Consider the following 26,878-nt stretch of genomic DNA (forward strand, 5'->3'; position numbering starts at 1 on the left):
AGCTAAGAGGTTGACTCTATCCCTCTGTAAGCTGTTGGCTACCGAAATGCTGCCTTTCCGCCTAGTGGACACACAGGATTTTAGAGACCTTATGTCTGTCGCTGTGCCCCAGTACCAGATGCCTAGTCGCCACTACTTCTCTAAGAAAGGTGTGCCCGCGCTACACCAGCATGTCGCACACAACATCACCGCTTCCTTGAGAAACTCTGTGTGTGAACGGGTGCATTTCACCACCGATACTTGGACCAGTAAGCATGGACAGGGACGTTACATGTCTCTCACTGGGCACTGGGTAACTATGGTGATAGATGGTGAAGGGTCTGCTGCACAAGTCTTGCCGTCCCCACGACTTGTGTGTCAATCCTCTGTCTGTCCAAGTTCCGCCACTGCTTCTGCATCCTCCACCTCATCTGGGTCCTCCACCTCCGCCCCAAGCCTGCCTGGTCAGGCCACCAGCGTTCTCACTGCGCAGAAGGAATCACGCACCCCTCATTACTATGCTGGCAGAAGAGCGCAACGGCATCAGGCGGTCTTTAGCTTGACATGTCTTGGGAATAAGAGTCACACAGCTGAGGAGTTGTGGTCAGCTCTGCGGTCCGAGTTTAATAAATGGTTGTCTCCACTCAACCTGCAGCCTGGTAAGGCCGTGTGCGACAATGCTGCAAACCTGGGTGCGGCCCTTCGCCTGGGCAAGGTGACACACGTGCCTTGTATGGCTCACGTGTTGAACCTTGTCGTGCAGCAATTTTTAACACACTATCCCGGCCTAGATGGCCTTCTGAACAGGGCACGAAAACTGTCTGCTCACTTCCGCCGTTCAAGCGCCGCAGCTGAGCGACTTGCATCGCTCCAGAAGTCTTTCGGCCTGCTGGTTCATCGCCTGAAATGCGATGTGGCGACACGCTGGAATTCAACTCTCCACATGTTACAGCGACTGTGGCAGCACCGCCGAGCCCTGGTGCAATACGTCATGACGTATAGCCTGGGCCAACGAGATGCAGAGGTGGGGCAGATCACCCTGATGGAGTGGTCTCAGATCAAGGACCTATGCACCCTTCTGGACAGTTTCGACATGGCGACGAATATGTTTAGCGCTGACAATGCCATTATCAGCATGACGATTCCAGTCATTTACATGCTGGAGCACACGCTAAACACTATTCGGAGTCAGGGGGTGGGACAACAGGAAGGGGATGAACTACAGGAGGATTCATATGCGCAAGACACAACAACATCACCAAGGTCCAGACGTTCATCATCACCAAGGCGCCAGGCATGGGAACATGGGGGACAGGGATCAACAAGGGCGCATGGTAGCAGGCGAGATGTTGAGGAAGGTGCAGGAGGACATGAAGAAATGGAGTACGAACTGTCCATGGACATGGAAGACTCAGCAGATGAGGGAGACCTTGGTCAAATTTCAGTTGAAAGAGGTTGGGGGGAGATGTCAGAGGAAGAAAGAACGGTTAGCACCTCTATGCCACAAACACAGCGTGGACTTGGTCCGCATGGCTGCGCAAGACACATGAGTGCCTTCTTGTTGCACTACCTCCAACATGACCCTCGTGTTGTCAAAATTAGAAGTGATGATGACTACTGGCTTGCCACACTATTAGATCCCCGGTACAAGTCCAAATTTTGTGACATAATTCCAGCCATAGAAAGGGACGCACGTATGCAGGAGTATCAGCAGAAGCTGTTACTCGATCTTAGATCCGCTTTTCCACCAAACAACCGTGCAGGTGCAGGGAGTGAATCTCCCAGTTGTAACTTGACAAACATGGGACGGTCTCGTCATCTTCAACAGTCTACACGTACCAGTAGGATTGTATCTGGTGCTGGTAACAGCAATTTTATGGAATCTTTTCATAATTTTTTTAGACCCTCCTTTGCAAGGCCACCAGAGACAACAAGTCTGACACATAGTCAACGGCTGGAGAGGATGATACAGGAGTATCTACAAATGAACATCGATGCCATGACTTTGCAAATGGAGCCTTGCTCATTTTGGGCTTCAAATCTAGAAAAATGGCCAGAGCTATCCAGTTACGCCTTGGAGATTTTGTCGTGTCCAGCTGCCAGCGTTGTCTCTGAACGTGTCTTCAGTGCTGCTGGGTGTGTGCTGACAGATAAGCGCACGCGTCTGTCCAGTGACAATGTGGACAGACTGACGTTCATCAAAATGAACAAATCATGGATCCAGAAGGAATTTACTACCCCTGTGTCATCCTGGGGAGAGTAAATGCTTGTGGATTTGGAATGTGCTTGATGCAAATCTAGCTGTGAAGTGTACAACTAGGGCACAAGTGCTGCCACTGAATGGGTGGGTGTGTGTGGGGCACAATTTTTGGAAAAAAGGGAGGCTCCGCTTGGAGTAACCCTTGCTTGATGTGTTTTTAAAAGTAGCCAAGATGAACAGAGCTGGGATCAGGAAAGACTTTGCTACCTACCCCGGTGTCATCCTGGGGACGGATAAGAATGGCGTATTTTGGAATGTGCTTGATGCAAATCTAGCTGTGAAGTGTACAACTAGGGCACAAGTGCTGCCACTGAATGGGTGGGTGTGTGTGGGGCCCAATTTTTGGAAAAAAGGGAGACTCCGCTTGGAGTAACCCTTGCTTACATTGTTTTTAAAAGAAGCCAAGATGAACAGAGCTGGGGTCAGGAAAGACTTTGCTACCTACCCCGGTGTCATCCTGGGGACAGATAAGAATGGCGTATTTTGGAATGTGCTTGATGCAAATCTAGCAGTGAAGTGTACAACTAGGGCACAAGTGCTGCCACTGAATGGGTGGGTGTGTGTGTGGCACAATTTTTGGAAAAAAGGGAGGCTCCGCTTGGAGTAACCCTTGCTTGATGTGTTTTTAAAAGAAGCCAAGATGAACAGAGCTGGGATTAGGAAAGACTTTGCTACCTACCCCGGTGTCATCCTGGGGACGGATAAGAATGGCGTATTTTGGAATGTGCTTGATGCAAATCTAGCTGTGAAGTGTACAACTAGGGCACAAGTGCTGCCACTGAATGGGTGGGTGTGTGTGGGGCACAATTTTTGGAAAAAAGGGAGGCTCCGCTTGGAGTAACCCTTGCTTGATGTGTTTTTAAAAGGAGCCAAGATGAACAGAGCTGGGATCAGGAAAGACTTTGCTACCTACCCTGGTGTCATCCTGGGGACGGTTAACCCCTTCAGCCCCCAGCCTGTTTTCACCTTAAAGACCCGGCCATTTTTTGCAATTTTGACCAGTGTCACTTTGACAGGTTATAACTCTGGAACACTTCAACGGATCCTGGCGATTCTGAGATTGTTTTTTCGTGACATATTGTACTTCATGTCAGTGGTAAATTTAGGCCGATATGTTTTGCGTATATTTGTGAAAATTTCGGAAATTTGGCTAAAATTTTGAAAATTTTGCAATTTTCAAAATTTGAAATTTTATGCCCATAAATCTGAGAGATATGTCACACAAAAAAGTTACTAAATAACATTTCCCACATGTCTACTTTACACCAGCGCAATTTTTGAAAAAAAAAAAAAATCCGTTAGGAAGTTAGAAGGGTTCAAAATTCATCACCAATTTCTCATTTTTCCAACAAAATTTACAAAAAAAAATTTTTTAGGTACCACATCACATTTGGAGTGATTTGAGAAACCTAGGCGACAGAAAATACCCAAAAGTGACCCAATTCTAAAATCTGCACCCCTCACTCTGCTCAAAACCACATCCAAGAAGTTTATTAACCCTTTAGGAGCTTCACAGCAACCAAAGCAATGTAGACGAAAAAATGAAAATTTTACTTTTTTAACACAAAAATGTTACTTTAGCCATAAAAATTAGTATTTTCACAAGGGTATCAGGAAAAATGCACCATAAAATGTATTGTGCATTTTCTCCTGAGTACGTAGATACCCCATATGTGGTGGAAATCAAATGTTTGGGCACACAGCAGGACTCGGAAGGCAAGGAGCGCCATTTGAATTTTTGAGTGCAAAATTAGCTGCACTCATTAGCGGACGCCATGTCGGGTTCGAAGACTCCCCGAGGTGCCTAAACAATGGAGCTCCCCCATAAGTGACCCCATTTTGGAAACTAGAGCCCTCAAATATTTTTTCTAGATGTTTGATGTGCACTTTGAACCCCTGGGGGCTTCACAGAAGTTTATAACGTTTAGCCGTGAAAAGAAAAAAAAAATTTTTTACCACAAAACTGTTGCTTCAACCAGGTAGCTTTTTTTATCACAAGGGTATCAGGAAAAAATGCACCATAAAATGTATTGTGAATTTTCTCCTGAGTACGCAGATACCCCATATGTGGTGGAAATCAAATGTTTGGGCGCACGGCAGGACTCGGAAGGCAAGGAGCGCCATTTCACAGCAAAATTGGTTGGAATTATTAGCGGACGCCATGTTGCGTTTGGAGACCCCCCTGAAGTGCCTAAACAATGGAGCTCCCCCACAATTGACCCCATTTTGGAAACTAGACCCCTCATGGAATTTATCTAGCTGTTTAGGGAGCACTTTGAACCCCTGGAGGCTTCACAAACGTTTGTAATGTTCAGTCGTGAAAATATTTTATTTTTTTTACCACAAAATTGTTTTTTCAAACCAATTGTTTGGGCGTACGGCGGGGCTCAGAAGAGAAGGAGCGCCATTTCACAGTAAAATTGATTGGAATTATTAGCAGACGCCATGTTTCATTTGGAGACCCCCTGAGGTGCCTAAACAATGGAGCTCCCCCACATGTGATCCCATTTTGGAAACAAGACCCCCCCATACAAAAAAAATTAGTTTGGCGAAATAAAAAATACAGACATCAGTAGAAAAAAAAAAAAAAATGAGCGCCTGCCAAGACCAGTGCCAAACGAGAGAGCAATGCACGAGTCTCGCATCGCATCATCCACTGCAGTCTGGAAGCGAGCAACTGCGCTGGATAATGCGATGCGAGAGGGCGGGGCGGCAGATGAGAAAGGGCGCAGCGGATGGAAGATGGGAAAGGGCGCAGCGGGTGGAGGAGCGGCAGAGGATGGGAAAGAGCGCAGCGGATGGATGATGGGAAATGGCGCAGCGGATGGATGGGAAATGGCGCAGCGGATGGAGGAGCGGCAGAGGATGGGGGGGGGAGGTGAGATGGGGATACCTACCTTACAGGATGGATCTAGGCAGCAGGATCACAGCAGACAGAAGAGGCATCAGATGAAGGAGGCAACAGATCGAGGAGGGTGAGAGGGGGCAGTAGATGGAAAATGGGAGAGAGCAGGCAGCAGATCGGGGAGGGGGGCAGAGTCTGATGGGAGAGAGAGATGGCACATGGAGGAGGGGGGGCCCCGGGGGGAGGGTGGCTTGCAGCACATGTAGGGGGAGGGTGGCTTGCAGCACATGTAGGGGGAGGGTGGCTGGCTTGCAGCACATGTGGGGGGAGAGTGGCTGGCTTGCAGCACATGTGGGGGGAGAGTGGCTTGCAGCACATGTGCTGCAAGCCAGCCACCCTCCCCCCACATGTGCTGCAAGCCAGCCACCCTCTACCCACATGTGCTGCAAGCCAGCCACCCTCCCCCCACATGTGCTGCAAGCCAGCCACCCTCCCCCGACATGTGCTGCAAGCCACCCTCCCCCCACGTGGGGGGAGGGTGGCTTGCAGCACATGGAGGGATAGGAGGTGTGGAGAAGGGGCAGCCGATGAAGGAGGCGGCGGCGGCGGCCGCCGATCGGGAACAGTGAAGGACGATTCGGGGGCAGCAGCGGCTGAAAAAGGTGGGTGCGACGGCGGCGGGGACAGTGGCGAGCATGGTGGCGGGGACAGCGGTGGATCGGGAGCGGCAGCGGGGACAGCGGCGGGGCGATCGGAGACAGCGGCGGGGCGATCGGAGACAGCGGCGGGGACAGCGGTGGAGCGGGAGCATGGCGGGACGATCGGAGACAGCGGCGGGGACAGCGGTGGAGCGGGAGCATGGCGCCGGGGCGATCGGAGACAGCGGCGGGGACAGCGGTGGAGCGGGAGCATGGCAGGGCAATCGGAGACAGCGGCGGGGACAACGGTGGAACAGGAGCAGCAGCGGGGCGATCGGGGACAGGGGCGGGCGGGCGGCGGGGACAGCAACTTACCGCTCTCCTCGGCTTCCAGGGACGGTCACAGGCCGCAGATCCACATTGATAGGAGAGAGCGGTCACAAGACCGGTCTCTCCAATCAGAGCTGGGGGCGGGTGAAGCATCGATCACCCAGCTCCAGCCAATGGCCAGTGCTACAACAGCACTGATCAGGGCTGGATTTCAATGTTCCAGCCATTTTCAATGGCTGGAACATTGCAGTGGCTGTAATTGGCTGAGCGGCGTTCGTCAGCCAATCACAGCCTCTGTAGGTTCGGGGAGGAGGCACCACCCCTTCTGAGGTCAGGCAGAGGTCCCCTCCTTCCCGAATCTACCGTTTAAGTAAACAAATTTCACTCCTCGGGGCTCCGGGACCGCGATTTTGCCATGACGTACTGAGTACGTCATGGGTCGTTTAGCACCATGTCACCATGACGTACTCAGTACGTCCAAGGTCGTTAAGTGGTTAATTATGGCGTATTTTTGAATGTGCTTGATGCAAATCTAGCTGTGAAGTGTACAACTAGGGCACAACTGCTGCCACTGAAGGGGTGGGTGTGTGTGGGGCCCAATTTTTGGAAAAAAGGGAGGCTCCGCTTGGAGTAACCCTTGCTTGATGTGTTTTTAAAAGAAGCCAAGATGAACAGAGCTGGGATCAGGAAAGACTTTGCTACCTACCCCGGTGTCATCCTGGGGACGGATAAGAATGGCGTATTTTGGAATGTGCTTGATGCAAATCTAGCTGTGAAGTGTACAACTAGGGCACAACTGCTGCCACTGAAGGGGTGGGTGTGTGTGGGGCCCAATTTTTGGAAAAAAGGGAGGCTCCGCTTGGAGTAACCCTTGCTTGATGTGTTTTTAAAAGAAGCCAAGATGAACAGAGCTGGGATCAGGAAAGACTTTGCTACCTACCCCGGTGTCATCCTGGGGACGGATAAGAATGGCGTATTTTGGAATGTGCTTGATGCAAATCTAGCTGTGAAGTGTACAACTAGGGCACAAGTGCTGCCACTGAATGGGTGGGTGTGTGTGGGGCACAATTTTTGGAAAAAAGGGAGGCTCCGCTTGGAGTAACCCTTGCTTGATGTGTTTTTAAAAGAAGCCAAGATGAACAGAGCTGGGATCAGGAAAGACTTTGCTACCTACCCCGGTGTCATCCTGGGGACGGATAAGAATGGCGTATTTTGGAATGTGCTTGATGCAAATCTAGCTGTGAAGTGTACAACTAGGGCACAACTGCTGCCACTGAAGGGGTGGGTGTGTGTGGGGCCCAATTTTTGGAAAAAAGGGAGACTACGCTTGGAGTCACCTTGCGGTGTTTTACATGATTTTAGAAGGGCGTGCCATGCCTATATCTGTGTGTCCTCCTCTTTTTCCTTGTCCAGCTCTTTTGTTTTCGCATGAGTATATGTCCTTGTCACTTTCCCATGTGTTTGTGTTGTGTTGTGAGTTGTTTGTCACCTTTTGGACACCTTTGAGGGTGTTTTCTAGGTGTTTTTATGTGTTTGTGATTGCCTGCCATTGTTTCCTATGCAGTTCGAGTTCGGTTCGTCGAACGTTCGACGAGCCGAACTCGAACGGGACCTCCGTTCGGCGAACCGACCTCGAGCCGAACCGGGACCGGTTCGCTCATCTCTAATGATGACACATAACAGGGAGCATTTGTGAAGGAATACAGCTTTGTGACAGGCAGAGGGGGAGTACTGTATTCCGAGGGAGGGAGGGGAAGAGGGGGAAGGATGGTGTAGTGACGGGGTAGTGTAATTTGTGTGTGTAGGGGGTGGTGGGGGGTGCATTGTATTGTGTCTGGGGATAGAGTAATGGAGGGTGCATTGTATTGTGTGTGGGGGGAAGGGTAATGGAGGGTGCATTGTATTGTGTGTTTGGGGAAGGGTAATGGGGGGTGCATTGTAGAGTGTGTGTGTGTGTGTGTGTGTATGTGTGTGTGTGTGAGGCTAATGGGGGTGCATTGTATTGTGTATGTGTGTGTAGTGGGTGATGGGTGGGTGCATTGTATTGCGTGTGTGGGGGGAGGGGTAATGGGGAGGTGCATTGTATTGTGTGGGGAGAGGGGTAATGGGGGGTGCATTGTATTATATGTGTGGGGGAGGGGTAATGGGGGGTGCATTGTATTGTGTGTGGGGGAGGGGTAAAGGGGGGTGCATTGTATTGTTTGCAGGGGAGGGGTAATGGGGGTGCATTGTATTGTGTGTGTGGGGGAGGGGTAATGGGGGGTACATTGTATTGTGTGTGTAGGGGGTGATGGGGGGTGCATTGTAATGTGCATGTGTGTGTGTGTGAGGCTAATGGGGGTGCATTGTATTGTGTTTGTGTGTGTGTGTAGTGGGTGATGGGTGGGTGCATTATATTGTATGTGTAGGGGGAGGGGTAATGGGGAGGTGCATTGTATTGTGTGGGGAGAGGTGTAATAGGGGGGTGCATTGTATTGTGTGTGGGGGGAGGGGTAATGGGGGGTGCATTGTATTGTGTGTGTAAGGGGTGATGGGGGTGCATTGTATTGTGTGTGTGTGTGTGTGTGTAGGGGGTAATGGATGGAGGGTGCATTGTAGTGTGGGTGTGTGTGTATGTGTCTGTCTGTCTGTCTGTGTAGGAGTAATGGGGGTGCATAGTATTGTATGTGTGTGGGGGGGAGGGGTAATGGAGGGTGCATTCTATTGTGTGTATGTGTGTGTGTGTGTGTGTGTTTTGTATAGGGGTAATGGAGGGTGCATTGTATTGTGTGTGTGTGTGTGTGTGTGTGTGTGTGTGTGTGTGTGTGTGGTAATGGAGGGTGCATTGTATTGTGTGTGTGTGTGTGTGTGTGGTAATGGAGGGTGCATTGTATTGTGTGTGTGTAGGGGTAATGGGGGTGCATTGTATTTTGTGTGTGTGTGTGGGGGGGGTAATGGAGGGTGCATTGCATTGTGTGTGTGTGTGTAGGGGTAATGGGGGTGCATTGTATTGTATTGTGTGTGTGGGGGGATTACAAAAGAGCAGTTTGGGGGTAATATATAAATAAATAATAATAATAATAATAATAATAAAGGGGCAATATCGGGGTATATTATAAAGAGAGCAGAGTGTAGAAGCTGTGTATGGGAACATTATGGAAAAAGGCAGCGTGGGGGTATATTAAGGAGAGAGGCAGTATGGGAGGTATTTTGCATAAAGGCAGTGTGGGGGATATTTTGTGAAGGAAGCACAGCAATTCTTTATTCAGGGGCACAGCATGGGAGATATTTATATTTATGGGGCAGTATAATGATACTTTTATTTGTAAAGGTGCTGTGTGGTGATGTGCTGCTGAAGAATAAAGATGGAGGGCTTCAGAGACGAGCGGTGGGCACGAAACCTCATCATGGCGTCAGTACTGCGTGGAGACAAAAAGGATCGACTCAGAAGATGTCCCCTATAAAGGTACCTGGATGTAAATGATTATTTATGATATTGCCTGCGTCTTATCAATATTGTGGTTACCATTGTTAAAGACAAGCTGGCGTTGTAGATTCCGGCATCTTCAGAGCCTTCCCATTGATCTGCATTGTAAAATACAGAACATTTTCCGAGTGGAGAACACCAGAAGAATGGAGCGGTCACTTCTTTTAATCACTTGGTGGTTTTAGAATCCTGAAGTGGGTAAAAGATGCTCAGAATCCTGAACCTGTGCACAGCGAGTAGATGCATATGGTGATTTGAGGATTTTTCATAGTTTACATGATGGGATCTGCCCCCAAAAAATGTCATTGCACATTCCCTAAGTGGGATGTGTCCAAAATTATCACCAGGGACAACAACAGCTTCCCTGATCACCTATCTGTAGAATAGGGCATCAGTATTAGTTCAGGGGGATGTGATTTTGTATCCCTGCCCATCAGCTATATGACGACGACGCAGCTTTATATGGAGAGCAGCATCATCTTCATTATCTGCGAGACCCAGCTCTATAGGGAAAATAGCAGCTTCACCAGGTCCTGCTACTAAGAGCAATAAATAGGCCTGCGCTGTAATACTGGATGCAGCGGTGACTGCATGTTATATGGTCGCGTTACACAACCTACAAGCAGGGCCGTATTTGCCATTAGGCACTTGAGGGCACGTGCCTGGGGCGGCGCCTTCCAGGGGGGCGGCGCCCAAACCAAAATTTAAAAAAAAAAATATATATTTTTTTTTTTAAATCTTCCTTCCTCCTCCAAACTCTTTATTAAATCCGGCGCCTTTTTGGAGGAGGGAGGGAGCGCACAGTCATTTATAGTCGCGTCTATAACACGCGACTATAAATGAAACTGTGAGCGTGCCGGCACTTACTTCCGGGGTCAGAGGAGCTGTAATCAGCTCCCCGCCCCAACGTGCTGCCGTGCGCTCACTGTGCAGAGGTCACAGGAGCGTGAGGCAGCGCCGCGCAGAGGAGGACGGGACATGGAGCCGCCGCCGAGGAAGATGTGAGATGATGATCCTGCCACCACCACCGCGGAGAACGGGAGGTTCAGCCGCCGGAGATGCCGCCTGGAGCAGGTAAGCGCTTTACAGCCGAAGACAGCGCCAAACAAGCAACCCGGGGGGGGAGGAGGGGGGATGCCGGAGGATGTGGGGGCGCAACATGGAGGATGGGGGGATGGAACATGATATGGGGGCGCAACATGGAGGATGGGGGGATGGAACATGATATGGGGGCGCAACATGGAGGATGGGGGGATGGAACATGATATGGGGGCGCAACATGCAGGATGGGGGGGATGCAGCATGATGTGGGAGTGCAACATGGAGGATGGGGGGGGATGCAGCATGATGTGGGGGTGCAACATGAGGATGGGGGGGATGCAGCATGATGTGGGGGCGCAACATGGAGGCTGGGGGGGATGCCGCATGATGTGGGGGCGCAACATGGAGGATGGGGGGATGGAACATGATATGGGGGCGCAACATGGAGGATGGGGGGATGGAACATGATATGGGGGCGCAACATGGAGGATGGGGGGATGGAACATGATATGGGGGCGCAACATGGAGGATGGGGGGGGATGCAGCATGATGTGGGGGTGCAACATGGAGGATGGGGGGGATGCAGCATGATGTGGGGGCGCAACATGGAGGCTGGGGGGGGGATGCCGCATGATGTGGGGGTGCAACATGGAGGATGGGGGGATGGAACATGATGTGGGGGCGCAACATGGAGGATGGGGGGATGGAACATGATATGGGGGCGCAACATGGAGGATGGGGGGATGGAACATGATATGGGGGCGCAACATGGAGGATGGGGGGAATGGAACATGATGTGGGGGCGCAACATGGAGGATGGGGGGGGATGCAGCATGATGTGGGGGTGCAACATTGAGGATGGGGGGGATGTAGCATGATGTGGGGGGCGCAACATGGAGGCTGGGGGGGGATGCCGCATGATGTGGGGCCGCAACATGGAGGATGTGGGGATGGAACATGATATGGGGGCGCAACATGGAGGATGTGGGGATGGAACATGATATGGGGGCGCAACATGGTGGATGGGGGGATGGAACATAATATGGGGGCGCAACATGGAGGATGGGGGGATGGAACATGATATGGGGGTGCAACATGGAGGATGGGGGGGATGCAGCATGATATGGGGGCGCAACATGGAGGATGGGGGATGGAACATGATATGGGGGCGCAACATGGAGGATGGGGGGAATGGAACATGATGTGGGGGCGCAACATGGAGGATGGGGGGGATGCAGCATGATGTGGGGGTGCAACATTGAGGATGGGGGGGATGTAGCATGATGTGGGGGGCGCAACATGGAGGCTGGGGGGGGATGCCGCATGATGTGGGGGCGCAACATGGAGGATGTGGGGATGGAACATGATATGGGGGCGCAACATGGAGGATGTGGGGATGGAACATGATATGGGGGCGCAACATGGAGGATGGGGGGATGGAACATAATATGGGGGCGCAACATGGAAGATGGGGGGATGGAACATGATATGGGGGTGCAACATGGAGGATGGGGGGGATGCAGCATGATATGGGGGCGCAACATGGAGGATGGGGGGTATGAAGCATGATGTGGTGGCGCAACATGGAGGATGGGGGGGGATGAAGCATGATGTGGGGGCGCAACATGGAGGATGGGGGGGATGAAGCATGATGTGGGGGCGCAACATGGAAGATGTGGGGGCGCAACATGGGGATGGAGCATGATGTGGGGGCGCAGCATGGGGGATGGAGCAGAATGGGAAAATGGGGGGGAAGGAAAATGAGGGAGGGTGGTGGACAGTATAGCAAATGGGAGTTACAGTATGGAGAATGAGAGGCATGGTATGGAGAATGGGGTAGCATGGGGGGGGGGCATGGTATGGAGAATGGGGTAGCACGGGGGGGCATGGTATGGAGAATGGGGTAGCATGGGGGGGGCATGGTATGGAGAATGGGAAAGCATGGGGGGTACTCTGTATGGAAGGGGAACCATGGTGGGCTTGGTATGGAGGGGGCTTGATATGGAGAAGGGGCAGCATGGGGAGCGCTCAGTTAGGAGCCTGGGAGGGCTCGGTATACAGAATGCGAAGCATAAGGCTCATTATAGAGTGGAGACATCATGAGGGGGACAGTGAAGTGGGGGCTGCATGGAGAGGTGGGGACAGTGGAGGTCATAGTTCATAAGTGAGGAAGGTCTGGAGGGTATAATTCAGTGGTGAGGACAGTGGGGGGTTTTCATGTGAGGGGGCAGTGTAGTGGAAATGTTATAGGAGAGAATGTGGAGGCTGTATACTGTAAGTGACACGGTGTGGGGTCATTCTTTGTGCTGTGAGCTCAGTGATGGGCAGTTATTCATTCTTGGGCACAGCCTTGGGCTTACTTAGGGTGGTTACTCTTTAGTGAGAATTATGAGTCTGTCACCAGGTTTTTGCCACCTAATTTGAGAGCAGCATAATGTAGGGGCAGAGATCCTGATTCCAGTGTTGTCACTTACTGGGCTGCTTAGTGTAGTTTTGATAACATCACTGTTTAATCAGCAGTAGTTATCATTACAGGACTACTTGGTGTGCTGCAGGTAGTCCAGCATATTCATGAGCTCTGTATAACTGCGAGATCTGCAGCAGAGAAAATGACAGCAAACAGCTCAGTAAGTGACACATTGCTGGAATCAGGGGCTCTGTCTCTACATTAAGCTGCTCTCAGATGGGGGAGCAAAACCTGGTGACAGATTCCCTATACGGGCACCATTGCAGTATGTGCTGCAGCAGACCAAATAAGAGGGAAGTTTTGGGAGACGCAGGACAATGTGTTGCTAAGAACGATGACATTTTACTTTTACTCCCAAAATGCCAATTAATCTGCAGACACATTTATATAGGGGACGTTGCTCTGGCATGTACAGTTTTAACTTAATATTTTATTATATATATGCAGACTGTTCTGTCCCCCCTGGTGCGGCCGATGTCTTGGTGCAGATGTGCACCGTCCTATTTGCATATTAAAGACAGTCCCTCGTCCTTAGGTGAGAGTCAGTGCTGTCTAAAATCACTTAGCATTTCTGCACATGTCCTGACACTGGAGGAGCAGAGTAGCACTCCAAGTGTCAGTGTGGGTGCGCCTGCAGTGTGACTGCAGTGTCCGCGTGGGTGCGCCTGCAGTGTGACTGCAGTGGGTGCGCCTGCAGTGTGACTGCAGTGGGTACGCCTGCAGTGTGACTGCAGTGTCCGCATGCAATGTGACTGCAGTGTCCGCGTGGGTGCGCCTGCAATGTGACTGCAGTGTCCGTGTGGGTGCGCCTGCAACGTGACTGCAGTGTCCGCGTGGGTGCGCCTGCAATGTGACTGCAGTGTCCGCGTGGGTGCGCCTGCAATGTGACTGCAGTGTCCGCGTGGGTGCGCCTGCAATGTGACTGCAGTGTCCGCGTGGGTGTGACTGCAGTGTGACTGCAGTGTCCGCGTGGGTGCGCCTGCAGTGTGACTGCAGTGTCCGCGTGGGTGCGCCTGCAGTGTGACTGCAGTGTCCGCGTGGGTGCGCCTGCAGTGTGACTGCAGTGTCCGCATGCAATGTGACTGCAGTGTCCGCGTGGGTGCGCCTGCAATGTGACTGCAGTGTCTGCGTGGGTGCGCCTGCAATGTGACTGCAGTGTCCGCGTGGGTGCGCCTGCAATGTGACTGCAGTGTCCGCGTGGGTGCGCCTGCAATGTGACTGCAGTGTCCGCATGGGTGCGCCTGCAATGTGACTGCAGTGTCCGCGTGGGTGCGCCTGCAGTGTGACTGCAGTATCCGCGTGGGTGCGCCTGCAATGTGACTGCAGTGTCCGCGTGGGTGCGCCTGCAGTGTGACTGCAGTATCCGCGTGGGTGTGCCTGCAGTGTGACTGCAGTGTCCGCGTGGGTGCGCCTGCAGTGTGACTGCAGTGTCCGCATGCAATGTGACTGCAGTGTCCGCGTGGGTGCGCCTGCAATGTGACTGCAGTGTCTGCGTGGGTGCGCCTGCAATGTGACTGCAGTATCCGCGTGGGTGCGCCTGCAATGTGACTGCAGTGTCCGCGTGGGTGTGCCTGCAATGTGTCTGCAGTGTCCGCGTGGGTGCGCCTGCAATGTGACTGCAGTGTCCGCGTGGGTGCGCCTGCAATGTGACTGCAGTGTCTGCGTGGGTGCGCCTGCAATGTGACTGCAGTATCCACGTGGGTGCGCCTGCAATGTGACTGCAGTGTCCGCGTGGGTGCGCCTGCAATGTGTCTGCAGTGTCCGCGTGGGTGCGCCTGCAATGTGACTGCAGTGTCCGCGTGGGTGCGCCTGCAATGTGACTGCAGTGTCCGCGTGGGTGTGCATGCAATGTGATGCAGGTACGTTCTGACACCTGGTTTCTGCCTGTATTTGACTGCCGATTCAATGAGGAAGGTTGTTGAAGTGAGCAGACAGCACATCACAGCGCCGTGTCCCCCTCCTCACTGTGCTCCTCCTGTGTTGTGTGCACACCCGCACTGACGCTTGGAGTGTGCCGCTGTGCTCCTCCTGTGTTGGATGCACACATGCACTGACGCTTGGAGTGTGCCGCTGTGCTCCTTCTGTGTTGTGTGCACACCCGCACTGACACTTGGCGTGTGCCGCTGTGCTCCTCCTGTGTTGTGTGCACACCCGCACTGACGCTTGGAGTGTGCCGCAGTGTTGGGTGCGGTGCAGCAGGAGATCTGGTGTTACGGTGCTCACTCTCACCAATGGATCACTATTAATCAAGACACAGGCCTGGCTAGTATTTTCCTATATTCGGTGGTATCGGTGCACCCAGGCTTAGGCCGCGAAGAAATGTCCTCATTTTCATATCAAATGTGGCTTTTTCAGTGAACATTAAAGGGAACCTGTTACACCCTTTTTCAATTCTAAACTGCCCCCCCCTCTTGTTAGTGACGCAACGTTAAGTGATGCACATTTTCTGACTAACAAGACAATGGAGCAGTTTAATATTAAAGGTCGTGACAAGTTCCTTTTAAGCTGAACTCTATATGGGTGGGATTATTTCTCCACAGATCATGTCCCCCATATAAATATTTCCGCAGTCTAGGTGTCATTTTGGGGTGACAGATTCCCTTTAAGTCAGCTTAAAAATCATCTCACCTGACGAATGAAAGTTTTTTGCTCGTGCATCGGGTGATGGACACTGTTTAGATAAATCAGTTTCCCATCTTTGGCTGCAGTGTGAATGCTGCTTTTAAAGGGGTTTTCTCACATTGGGAACTTACCCCCTATCCTTGGGATGGGGAATAACTTTCCAATCGCTGGGGGTCCGACTACCGTGGCCCCGAGTGTTTCCCAGAACCAGAACATGCAGACAGAATGGATTCCGGGAGTAAAATTTCATAGTCCTGTCTCCTGAGCTGTGCACTTAAGAGGTCTTTTGAGCAATTGGTGGGGGTCTCAAGTCCCACCCCATGATGCCCCTTCTCCCTACTGAGCCCACCTCTGCCCTACTAATCTCCTCAGAATTAATGGACCTAAACCTATAAGATCTCGTCCAAAAGTTAAGTCTACTGCCTGGGACTAATCAGTATTGTGGTTCTTATATGGTCCACAGTCTAATGATGGCTGGTAACAACTACCAGCCTCTCTTTACCATTGTTAAGGACATACTGAGAGTTGTACGTTAATGCAATACATAGATGTATATGGGTCTAACCTGACACTGCACTTGATTGCTGTGTGAAGTTGGCAATGTATTCATGTAGTGATGGTGGTTTTGGCGATGTATTGTCTTCAGGGTGGGTTTGGTGATGTATTATTGTGTTTAGGGTGGTTTTGGTGATATTACTGTATTGACAGTAGTTCTGTTGATGTATTACTGTACTAACTGTGGTTTTGGTTACGTATTATAGTATGTAGTGTGGTTTTAGTTATGTATTACTGTACTGATGGTGGTTCTGGTGATAGTCATGTGGCTGTTGTAATCTTTACCTTATCAGTCTTGATCCTAAAGCTGGTGTCACACTAAGCGACAGCGACAACGACGTCGCTGTTACGTCACCATTTTCGGTGACGTAACAGCGACCTTGTAAGTCGCTGTTATGATCGCTGCTTAGCTGTCAAACACAGCGACGCAGCAGCGATCATAACGTCGCTGTGCTACATGTGCAGAGAGCAGGGAGCCGCGCTTAGCGCTGGCTCCTCGCTCTCCTAGGTACAGTACACATCGGGTTAATTAACCCGATGTGTGCTGCAGCTACATGTCACAGTGCAGAGAGCAGGGAGCCGCGCACACTGCTTAGCGCTGGCTCCTTGCTCTCCTTGCTACAGTATACATCGGGTTAATTACCCGATGCATACTGCAGCCACATGTCACAGTGCAGGAGCCGGCGCTGGCAGCAAGAGCGGAGGCTGGTAACCAGCGTAAACATCGGGTAACCAGGGAAAGGTCTTCCCTTGGTTACCCGATGTTTACGCTGGTTACAGCTTACCGCAGCTGCCAGTGCCGGCTCCTGATCGCTTCATTTCGTCGCTCTCTCGCTGTCACACACAGCGATGTGTGTGTCACAGCGGGAGAGTGACGACCAAAAAATGAAGCTGGACATTCAGCAACGACCGGCGACCTCACAGCAGGGGCCAGGTCGTTGCTGGATGTCACACACAGCGACAGCGACGGGACGTCGCTGCAACGTCACAGAAAATGGTGACGTAGCAGCGACGTCGTTGTCGTCGTCGTTATGTGTGACACCAGCTTAAAACATAGGGTCAGCGTGCTGGACTAAAAATACAGCTATCTGCATGTCTGTCAGCCGAATAAGTAATAGACTAAAGCCCCCATACACTATAGTCTGATTTTTAGGCCGGCAGCTATCTTGCTCGGCTCTCCCATATACAGGAGCACTCATTCTGCCAAGTGTTTCTGTGTTCTTTATTAGAGCCGCTGCTGGACATCTCCGACAGCAGCTTATCATTTAGAGGATAATAGGATCCACACTCCGTAATTGGACATGCTGGATCCTTATTCCCCTGACAATCAGAATTGAGAGCCCCTGTTCACATTGGGCTGTCAGCAGAACCTGTCGATATTGGCGGGTTTAGACAACTTTAGGTTAATGTGTATGGAGGTCTTAACTACTATCTGAAGGCTATGGGCTCTATCAGGGAATGTGCACACGTCTTGTAGTGGTCTGTGAACCCCCGGAATTATTCAGACAGAAAACACTTTAGGACAGTCATCATTTTATCCTGAAGCAAATATTTATTTTTTTTGCTGTGGCTTCTTGGTTGTTTTTTCCAACATCTTTTAGCTACTGGATTTTACTTATTTTTTTAAATGAACTAGTAAGCGGCATCCAAGCAGCAGGCGCCATATAATGGCCGGTCACAACTAGTAAGCGGCATCCAAGCAGCAGGCGCCATATAATGGACCGGTCACAACTAGTAAGCGGCATCCAAGCAGCAGGCGCCATATAATGGACCGGTCACTGTCAGCCGCTTCATGTCTGTGGAAACCTGACGCGCTTAAAAAAACTCCAAAGACTGAACATATGGACAGCAAGTCGTTTTACATTGCAGTGTATGAGTTCATTTCTTTAATATTTAGAGTTTGGGTTTTTTGGGCGGGTTATATGGCGGATCTGTCTGAAAAAAAAAAAAAAAGCTGTGTGCACATACCCGTAATCTGACTGATCAGAAGGGGGCGCCACCACTGACAGTGCCTAGGGCAGCAAAAACCCCAAATACGGCCCTGCCTACAAGTGCACAAAGATATTACACATTCAACAAGCGAACAGTGGGCCTGTGCACCCCCAAATGCCAGGGCTGAATTTTAGTCCCAGTCCGGCCCTGATAACAATTGTTCTGGAGACCGGTCTCTGTAACATTAGCCAGTCAGGGATAGTTAGTCAGGATTAAAGACACTTTAAACAAGGCAATTCATTGAAAGCTAACATTGAAAAGGAACTGTACTTATTGTTTTATCCCCGGACATCCTCTCCAAACAAAGCCTGTCAAAGTTCAAGCTGTGTGGTTCTGAAAGTAATAGACTAATGCTAAAGTGACAATTTCGCCTGTGCTACATTGCGCTGTCTTGAGACAGTGAGATATTGGACACTGTATACTGAAATACGTACATATGTTTGCTTAATTCTGAGGGATTATTGGGGAAAAGGCAGGGTACCCCTGTTATATTATGAATAGCGTGGGAGGTGGTTGTAGGATTGTATGCTTGGAAGGACCACATGTCACCGTTTGCAGTAGCGTCCCCGGGTAAGCCCCATTATTAGAGAGGGGTGGGAGTGGAATAGCCAGTTAAGTATAACCCAGTCCCTGTCCTGCAGACTGACACTTGGGGTCTTCCAGGCTGAATAAATTGTTACTTGTATGTTCCAGGCTGTTGTGGCTCATAAGTTGTGAAGGTCCTGTTATTATCAATCTTTGTTAGATATAAAGAAAACAGTTGGTTTATCGTCTTTGTGTGATTGGGTTCTTCCATAGCACCACTGTATCATTATATCCACCACAACTGGCAACCGGTCGTTACAACTGTGCCACCAATGGAGCTGGGTAAGTGAAGGTTTACCACGGTGGGGATTTAAATTGGCATGCACAATTTGATATCTCGATTTAGGCGGTTAACAGGCATGGGTGGATTGCAGATCCACTCGTGTCTGTGAGGCATACATGTCAGATGTTCAAATCAGCTGACATGTGCGCAGATCACAAGCAGCTGCCCACAGAAGCCTCAGATGATTAAATTATGACTTACCAAGGTGCCCCACAGTTGTTAAGGGGTTAAGATGCTTTGTCATCTCTTCAGACCCTAGAGCAGTGTTCTTCTACTCCAGTCCTCAAGAGCCAGCAACAGTGCATGTTTTCAGCATTTCCTTAGCATTGCACAAGTGTTAGAATCATTACCTGTGGAGGAGATTAAATTATCAACTGTTGAATACTAAAAAAATGCTGAAAACATGCACTGTTGGTGTCTCTTAAGAACAGTAGTTGAGGAACCCTGCTCTAGAGCATAGTAAACGTAAGATGTAAAAAAAAACATAATACTCACATCAGTGCTTGCTGGTACCTTTAACAACATAAAGGAGGGGTTGTCCAGTCTAAGTCCACAAGTCTGCAGTAACTTTACTGTGCTTTGTGCGTTTTGAAGAGTTATTGGCATCAAAGCTGGGATTGGTGGCTACATGGCTGCACATATACAATATTTATACTCCCAGTAAGAATCTGATTAAATGGGTATGGCACACTGAATACACTTGCAGTGAGGTTGGGGCTCCCAGCTTGACTGAGCCTCATACCTCACTGATAACAGTGCCATCACTTACGTGATACACATTGTAACACCGTGACATCATTACATGAGCTATGACGGCCCGGTGAGCAGAGATGTGAGTGGACTAAAGGCGGTGTTACACGCTACGATTTATCTGACGATATGTCGTCGGGGTCACAGATTCTGTGACGCACTTCCGTCATCGTTAGCGACATCGTTGCGTGTGACACCTACGTGCGACTCCGAACGATCGCAAATAGGTTGAAAAATGATGATCGTTGACACGTCGTTCACTTTCAAAATATTGTTCATCGTTTGGAATGTAGCAGACATATTGGTACGTTTGACACCCTGCAAACGACGAACAACATCCACACGACTGCCTTGGGCAAACAATATATCGCTGAACGATTTTGCGTCGCTTGTGAGATCGTTACGTGTGACCGCTAGTAAATGACCTATCTGCGATTTCGGCAAATCGTAACTATGATCTGGGCGTGTCACATCGCTACGTAGATCATCAGATAAATCGTAGCGTGTAAAGCGGCCTTTAGTCAAACCAAAAGTCATAGTCTGGATTGAAGAGACTGAAGAGGATGCACGTGATGGGGAAAAGAGAAAATAACAGGCAGATGAAAGGTGGAACAGGTGAATGGGGAGGTATTATTTTTATTCTTTTAAACTATTTGCCTAGCCATTTACAGCTTTTTGTAAATTTGCTTCTCTTCAGTTGAGATGCAAATTATCATAAAGTGGTGACATATTCTATTCTTTAAAGCTATGTAGATTTTTGCATAGTGCCTTTGTTGTAACAGAATCCATAACGCACTGCTGGATCCATCATTTGAAAGTTACCCTCACACTATATAAATCCAATCATTTTCTATACAATGGCGTCTACTATGGTTTATTTTGATGTCAACCTTTTAAACTGGAGATGCACTTTAATACTGTACTTCTACATGGGAATTCTGTTGACATTCGTGACAGTTGCATTGAAAAGAGCCTCTAATCCAAATGTGAAAATAATGTAGAACACTTGAAAAGATTTGTTATCATTGTCTTTCAAAATTGGTGTATAATAAGATAAAATAGAAACATAAAATCAATTCTGGGTATTTGAAGAATTTGTATAAATAAATAGTAAAATTTGTCAAACTGCATGCATGGCAAAAGAGACCCTTTGGAAAGTGAAATTAAGAAACGTAAGATATAAGCAATTTTTTCACTTTTTTCCTTATATGAATTTTGTTAAATCCCCTCCTTTATTTTGTATATAACAGTTCTTACCTTCTCATACCAAGCAAGAAATGGTGTCTCAGCAAATAATTCTTCTAATCTTAGAGGGAAAAAGTAGATTATGAGTTGAGAGCGTTGGATAGCGTTCCTGAGCTTTCTTCTCATCATCCTCAGTGATTATGTCTCCTAGTCCTTTCATGAAGAAGACCACCGGTGTGTCCGGATACACTCGAGCCGCTGATTCAATTGAGCACAAAACTAAGGATGGTTCATCCATTCTGTCTGTGGTTTCCACAAAGAAGATACCGTTTCCATGTTGAAAAGTATCCCTTATAAATACATAGTCATAATTAAATGTTTTGTTAATATTGTAACTGGTAGCCTTCTCTGCTCTTGAAGAATGAAATATCACACTTTTGTGAATTAAGGAGATTAGTATATATATGCCTTTCTGTTTGATGGTATTTATGGTAAAAAAGATTAGAGTTGCTATAAAAAGCACAATGATAAGTATTCTCAGTTGTTTCAACATGGCTGTGATGTCCTATGATATCTGTACAGGAAGAAAAAGTAACATAATTAGGCACAGTTGGAGGGGCCCAATATTTTGTAAAAGAAGGTTTGATAACCAGGTTCTCAGATAATGGCGCACAAGGATCCACCAAAACCAACCCCTAATAGAGGTGACTTTGGAAACCATAATTATCTACCAGGGTCTATTTCATGTGTGCTGATTCACAAATAACCTATTATGTCTCCCAAGTGTACAAGAATAACAACTAATATTACAATATTCTTAAAAATTGATGGGGACATCTGTAAGAGGGTAGTCAGAAGAAGATATTCAGATTCAATGACCCATGGCATATATGCAGCAATATCACCATCTGCCTTATCACCAGGAACCAATCTATTAGGAATGGGTTTCCTCAAAGGATGAATTATAAGGAGATGCTGAGTCTGATTACTACTGTGGAACAATTGCCAAATATAAAAGGCTGGGTCAGCGATGGGAAGACAGAGTTAGAGCCAACTGCATTAGTGGAATGGATGTGTTCACAGCAGAGTAGGCCTATGTTGTCTGCAAGGAAATTATCTGGAAGTACACTGAGCCTAGAGGAACCCAAAGCTTGCATATCACTACCAGAAGAACTTGAAGACCGCACGCCATCTCCAAAAGACCAAGAAGAACAAGTATCTCCAGAGGAACCTAAAGATCAAATATCGTAGCCTGAGGTATCTGAAGAATGAACACTGTAACCAGAAGAGAATCAGTCTAGATGGTAAAACACCGAGGATTGAACATCGAGAGCAAGAGACTGAGAAATGGACATTTGTTCCGGGGCAGTATTCAAGTGAGCCAGGTCATTACTTATTGTGTCACAGTACTGAGAGAGAATACCTTATTAATAGAGTAAACTGTTTCTGTAGTGCATTGCCACAAACTGTGCCACGTTTAATGAACCACTCACACGAGAGGTTTATGAAATCTTGTTTTCTTGTTTTTTGCATACTGTGACCCTAGAAAGGTGACTTTGATTCTCCCCACATGAAAGGACCGGGGTGGGGTTATTGTTATGTGAGTTTTCTTGAAAAAATTCCCAGTAATAGTACATATTTGATCAGTCGAGTGTAACTGTGAACCTTGCCCACTGTCGTTTTATTTCATTTGCTTTGTTTTTCTGCTTTTTCTTTTGTTTACCCAACCATCCTCCATCTCCTTTTTTCATCCTAATAAAAACCTAGTGAAGTCACTACTGAGGCATGCTTATTGTATTCCTGACCTTTGTGCTACACATCAGCTAATTTTCTATATTTGTTCCAAGAAACCTCACATTGAGTTGGTCAAAAATGAAAAAAGTAACTGGCATAGAAGTAATCATTTAGATATCTACTAATCACAAGAATGTCAACTCTAAGTAAAGCTGAGTTGATGTTTGGTTTCATCCATCGTCTTAGCATTACAAATATATTCAGCCATGTATAGACTATGTGCAAAAGCTAAAGTAATGCAGCCAACGGTATATTTATTGGCTGGTTTGATTCTCATATATTTGGCCAACTTAAAAACCAGATGTGTGACGCCCTGGCGCCGCCAGGTGGTCACAGAAGAATAATTCACCTGACATAACACCATCCCACACTAGGTATCATCAGCCACAAAATCCTAGCCACCCCCCTCAGGGTAGGAAGGACACACGAGTGGGCAGGACCAGACGGATTGGGAGCACCCACCTAGGGGTCTTGAGGATCCGAGGACGGGGACACAGAAGTTCAAGTTTAGAGTTTGGAGTGGAAAAAAGTGGAAGTGACAGTGCAAGGTCAAGGCTGTGCCTGGTGGAGGGTAGCGAGAGTAGTGGCTCTGGTCTACTGGCTAGGTGGCAAGCAGTGGACCGTGTCCAAAGGCGATGGTAGTCCGGTCGCGGGAAATCCAAAGTGGACCGCGACAGGGTTGGAGCCTGCCGGTACCGACAGCGGAGATCCAGCCCAGAAACCGTGCACAGGCTGGGTACCTGGACCCTAATTAGAAGACAGTTGCAAGCCCCTTCTCTAATTCACCTGGCCGGGAGCAAGGTTCCAGACATTGCCCCAGAAGTGTTAGCCCAGATAAAGCAAAACGGCAGCCCACCGCAGGGAATAGGGTATCCGCAAACACCCACTGAGATCCCAAGGGTCAGTTTTCTTGGGCACGACTCCCAAGCACAACAGCACTGGGAGTGGACTTCCCCGTTCCATACGGAGTTGTCCAGAATTGAGAAAATTACAGAGTTCCGAAGGAAGGGACATCGATACACCAGCCGGGTGTGGGACCCGAGTACATCCGAGTACATAGCCGGCCACTGACACTTTGGTTTACCAACAGACTTGTTTGCAATTATTCAACCGTGAGTACACCAACATTCTCCAGTCCGGCCCGACACGCCACTTCTGGTCTACATCAATCCCCATGTCCTGGCCACTGAGCTGCGGGGCATCCACCCCTACCCACGGAGGGGTTAAACAACCAGCTGCCTCTCCATCACCCTGGGTGCTCCCCAACAGCAGCGATGGTACTCCATATTACCACACACCGTGGGTGGCGTCACGAAGTATCTACAGCAATCCCCGTACATATACAGTGCTGGCCAAAAGTATTGGCACCCTTGCAATTCTGTCAGATAATACTCAGTTTCTTCTTGAAAATGATTGCAATCACAAATTCTTTTGTATTATTAACTTCATTTATTTTGCTTGCAATGAAAAAACACAAAAGGGAATGAAACAAAAATCAAATCATTGATTATTTCACACAAAACTCCAAAAATGGGCCAGACAAAAGTATTGGCACCCTTTGCCTAATACATGGTTGCACAACCTTTAGCCAAAATAACTGCGAACAACCGCTTCTGGTAACCATCAATGAGTTTCTTACAATGCTCTCCTGGAATTTAAGACCATTCTTCTTTGGCAAACTGCTCCAGGTCCCTGAGATTTAAAGTGTGCCTTCTCCACACTGCCATTTCCAGATCTCTCCACAGGTGTTCTATGAGATTCAGGTCTGGACTCATTGCTGGCCATTTTAGTAGTCTCCAGTGCTTTCTCTCAAACCATTTTCTAGTGCTTTCTGAAGTGTGTTTTGGGTCATTGTCCTGCTGGAAGACCCATGACCTCTGAGGGAGACCCAGCTTTCTCACATTGGTCCCTACATTATGCTGCAAAATTTGTTGATAGTCTTTAGACTTCATAATGCCATGCACACGGTCAAGCAGTCTAGTGCCAGAGGCAGCAAAGCAACCCCAAAACTTCAGGGAACCTCCGCCATGTTTGACTGTAGGGACTGTGTTCTTTTCTTTGAATGCCTCTTTTTTTTCTGTAAACTTTATGTTGATGGCTTTTCCCAAAAAGCTCTACTTTTGTCTCATCTGACCAGAGAACATTCTTCCAAAATGTTTTAGGCTTTCTCAGGTAAGTTTTGGCAAACTCCAGCCTGGCTTTTTTATGTCTCGGGGTAAGAAGTGGGGTCTTCCTGGATATCCTACCATACAGTCCCTTTTCATTTAGACGCCGATGGATAGTACGGGTTGACACTGTTGTACCCTCGGACTGCAGGGCATCTTGAACTTGTTTGGATGTTAGTCAAGGTTCTTTATCCACCATCTGCACAATCTTGCGTTGAAATCTCTTGTCAATTTTTCTTTTCCTTCCACATCTAGGGAGGTTAGCCACAGTGCCATGGGCTTTAAACTTCTTGATGACACTGCGCACCGTAGACACAGGAACTTTCAGGTCTTTGGAGATCGTCTTGTAGCCTTGAGATTGCTCATGCTTCCTCACGATTTGGATTCTCAAGTCCCCAGACAGTTTTTTGGTCTTCTTTCCTTTCTCCATGCTCAATGTGGTACACACAAGGACACAGGACAGAGGTTGAGTCAACTTTAATCCATGTCAACTGGCTGCAAGTGTGATTTAGTTATTGCCAACACCTGTTAGGTGCCACAGGTAAGTTACAGGTGCTGTTAATTACACAACTTAGAGAAGCATCACATGATTTTTCAAACAGTGCCAATACTTTTGTCCACCCCCTTTTTATGTTTGGTGTGGAATTATATCCAAGTTGGCTTTATGACAATTTGTTTTATTTTTTTTCATTGAAGACAAATTAAATGAAGATAATAATACCAAAGAATTTGTGATTGCAATTATTTTCAAAAAGAAACTGAGTATTATCTGATAGAATTGCAGGGGTGCCAATACTTTTGGCGAGCCCCCGGGTCCGGAAACCCCTCGAGCCACTACGGATCCGGATCCGGGCAGCACAGCTGCTGCTGACGTGGGGGCGGCACAGATGGACACAGCCACATACAGTGTGGATCCACATACAACAGCACAGTACTCGTGGCACTGATTGAAGAATTTATAATTATCTAGGAATGTAAGGATATAATCACTGTCTGTATGCCTTTACTCCAAACATATCCCTCTTCCAGTAGCTATCCCTACACTGAATGCAGCAAACAGTGGTACTAATAGGGAATAGAATAGATTTAGCTCTGACAAGGGACTTTTGGTTTTAGGTTGCAGCAGCAAGGAATATAAGGTTATAATCCCTGCCTTTATGCCTCTAAGCCAAACCTATCCCTCTCCACATGGGTTTGCATCTAATGGCGGTATCAATAGGAAATAGAATAGATGTAGCGCTGACAAGGAATTTTTAATTTTAGGGTATAGCAGCAAGGACTTTAAGGCTATAATCCCTGAATATAAAATTCTAATGCAAAAGTATCTCTCCTCCAGCAGCTGTCACTACACTGAATGCAGATAACAGCAGTATTAATGGGGAACAGAATGAATGAAGCCCTGAAAATGACTTTTGTTTTTTTAGTTGAAACAGGAAGGACTGTTAGGGAATATTTCCTGCCTATATGCCTCTAATCCAAACCTATCCCTCCTCCAGTAGCTATCTCTACACTGTTTCAGGGATAAAGTGTGTTGAGCATCACGTTACCGGGTGCTATCTAGACCCAATGATGCATTGCATATGGCTACGACATTACCGTGATTGCCAGGCAATTCCAGCATGTTTAGCAGTTCAAAACCAGCTACGAAACAAGATAGGCAAGAACTTGAGCGTGGCGCTGAAGCACCTGTGATATTTGATCAAAGCTCTATCGAGTATTGAGCAGTTCCGAGCACGCCCCACCATCACTAGAAATATTAGTAAGACATAAAAATAGAAAATGCTTAGTAACAGTTGCCATTTATGTACCCTTGTCAAGATCGAGATGTTACTGTCAACCTGGGGGGGTGAGTTTGGTTTTAAATATTTGTTTCGATCTTAAAGCGGACTTAACATATAATCAATCTGTTCATGTTCTACCC

The 26,878-nt window shown here is 48.4% G+C and overlaps 1 protein-coding gene across 5 annotated transcripts in view; it reads right to left on the bottom strand.

Moving 5' to 3' along the window:
- The window catches only part of LOC142296905 (alpha-1,4-N-acetylglucosaminyltransferase-like), a 263,521-nt gene that overhangs the window by 42,754 nt on the left and 193,889 nt on the right, over positions 1–26,878 (bottom strand). For 2 of the 5 annotated variants that reach the window (XM_075341012.1, XM_075341013.1), the window contains exon 2: positions 21,071–21,572. The exons of 2 other annotated variants lie outside the window; for them this stretch is intronic. In XM_075341012.1, the coding sequence (XP_075197127.1) occupies positions 21,071–21,187 (117 nt within the window). In that variant the 5' untranslated portion in view covers positions 21,188–21,572. Of the gene's footprint in view, positions 1–19,264; positions 19,414–21,070; positions 21,573–26,878 lie in introns of those variants that run through there. One more of the 5 variants, XM_075341015.1, reaches the window with a different exon arrangement.

This window comes from Anomaloglossus baeobatrachus, chromosome 3 (assembly GCF_048569485.1).
Source record: "Anomaloglossus baeobatrachus isolate aAnoBae1 chromosome 3, aAnoBae1.hap1, whole genome shotgun sequence".
NCBI lineage: Eukaryota > Metazoa > Chordata > Amphibia > Anura > Aromobatidae > Anomaloglossus > Anomaloglossus baeobatrachus.